At 40.0% G+C, this 1,605-nt stretch overlaps 1 protein-coding gene across 1 annotated transcript in view; it reads right to left on the reverse strand.

The window, feature by feature from the left end:
• The window catches only part of EYA2 (EYA transcriptional coactivator and phosphatase 2), a 60,195-nt gene extending 58,855 nt beyond the window's left edge, over positions 1–1,340 (reverse strand). The window contains exon 1 of the mRNA XM_009705603.1: positions 1,225–1,340. Within this exon, the coding sequence (XP_009703905.1) occupies positions 1,225–1,333 (109 nt within the window). The 5' untranslated portion in view covers positions 1,334–1,340. The remainder of the gene's footprint in view (positions 1–1,224) is intronic.
• Between the last annotated feature and the right edge of the window lie 265 nt (positions 1,341–1,605).

Raw genomic sequence — 1,605 nt, forward strand, 5'->3', positions numbered from 1 at the left:
CACAATCTTGGTAGCACAGGGGATCATTCTGTAGAAAAATAACCATAATATTTCTATAAGAAATGCATCAACATAAGCTGTCACTAACAAACTGGTGTCCAACAGTACAACTGCTATGTTGGCTCTTATTTATATCACAGAAGAACAAATAGTTCCTGCACCAAGAAGTTTACAAAATTATGTATTTAAAAATCATTTCTAGCTCTAATCTCTTCTGCAAACACGTACATTAAAAAGGATGTTTCCTTTAGATTGTTATCCCTTTGACTGCTCTTGTAAATAGGCAGTCATGATGTACATGATTTAATCACGCAACTTCTAATGCCTTCGCAAACATGCAGGCAAAACATCTCCTTGGCTTCTAAGAGCCTATAAATGAAGGGTTAAACATACTACTAAAACATAATAGCCAGTGCCTTTTCCTAACTCCCCTCTAACAGGAAGGCTGACAGATCCTGACCGCAGCAAACAATAGCTGGGATTGTACTAGCAAGAACTAGTTCAGCTGCATCACTTGCCAATAATTTTTTTAGCAGATTTAACATTCTTCTGTTTCCTTCACTTGAACACTAAGGGGGGGGTGGAGGAGGAGGAGAAGAGCAGATAAATTTCCATCAGAGCCTCAACCGCTGAAAGAATTTGTCCTTGGTACCTGCCAAATGTGAAACTTCAGAGCAGAGGCCACTAGGGCTAACCGTTTGGAGATGATAGCAACGCTCTCAGACCAATGCAAACTGGGGCACAGGACTGCTTTGGCAAAATGTTCTCTGGCTGCGTGACACATTGTTGGGCCCAGGAGCCCCCACGCTCCCTACCCCAACAGCAGCCACACAGCCACCGAAACCCAGGGCGCACATTCACACCACCACTGGGGCTCTAGTGGGGTCCAAACAAAAACTACCAGGTCTACAAAAAGTATGTCTTATACCTGCAATTATTCAGTGTAGTAAACATATACATGCATATGTGTGGACCTATTATACACAGATATGTATCTACATATAAAACTTTTCAATTCCATTTGCATTCAAAACACTGCTGAACTAAAGGATTCAGCCACAACTGGAGTGTCTACAAAAAAATACTCAAAAATCTTAGTCGCTCACTATACTGTAGAACTAAGTGTCAGAAGCAGAGGCCTTGCATGTGGTCAGTTCCCCTTGGTTACATATATATGCACATTATATTAAAGCCAGTAAACAGTAAGCAAAAGAGGCAGCCTACCTTCTATGTCATCTGGAGCCGTGGCATAAATGTTAGAAAGGTTAAGCTTCAGTCTGTCAGGGCACTCTCTATTTACAGTCAGGCTGGGTGATATCACTAGATCTAGCATTTCCTTATACCTGAAGGAAAACAAAGGAAAAATATAATTTATTCATTAATTATGCATGCTTACTAATGATTCAATTTTTTCCCTAAGAGTATAAATATTAAAGCTGATTACCGAAACCCAGGCTTCATATAAATTCCACATAATAACATTCACTAAAGTTTTCATCAAAGGGAAAAGCTGAATTAAAATGCAGTACTCGCTCCCTTGGAGATTACACCCATCTGATTAATGCTTTCCCTTTCTCCCTGGATCTTGCTGTATGAAAACTAGAT

The sequence above is a fragment of the Cariama cristata genome, unplaced genomic scaffold, assembly GCF_000690535.1.
Source record: "Cariama cristata isolate BGI_N322 unplaced genomic scaffold, ASM69053v1 scaffold7088, whole genome shotgun sequence".
Lineage (NCBI taxonomy): Eukaryota > Metazoa > Chordata > Aves > Cariamiformes > Cariamidae > Cariama > Cariama cristata.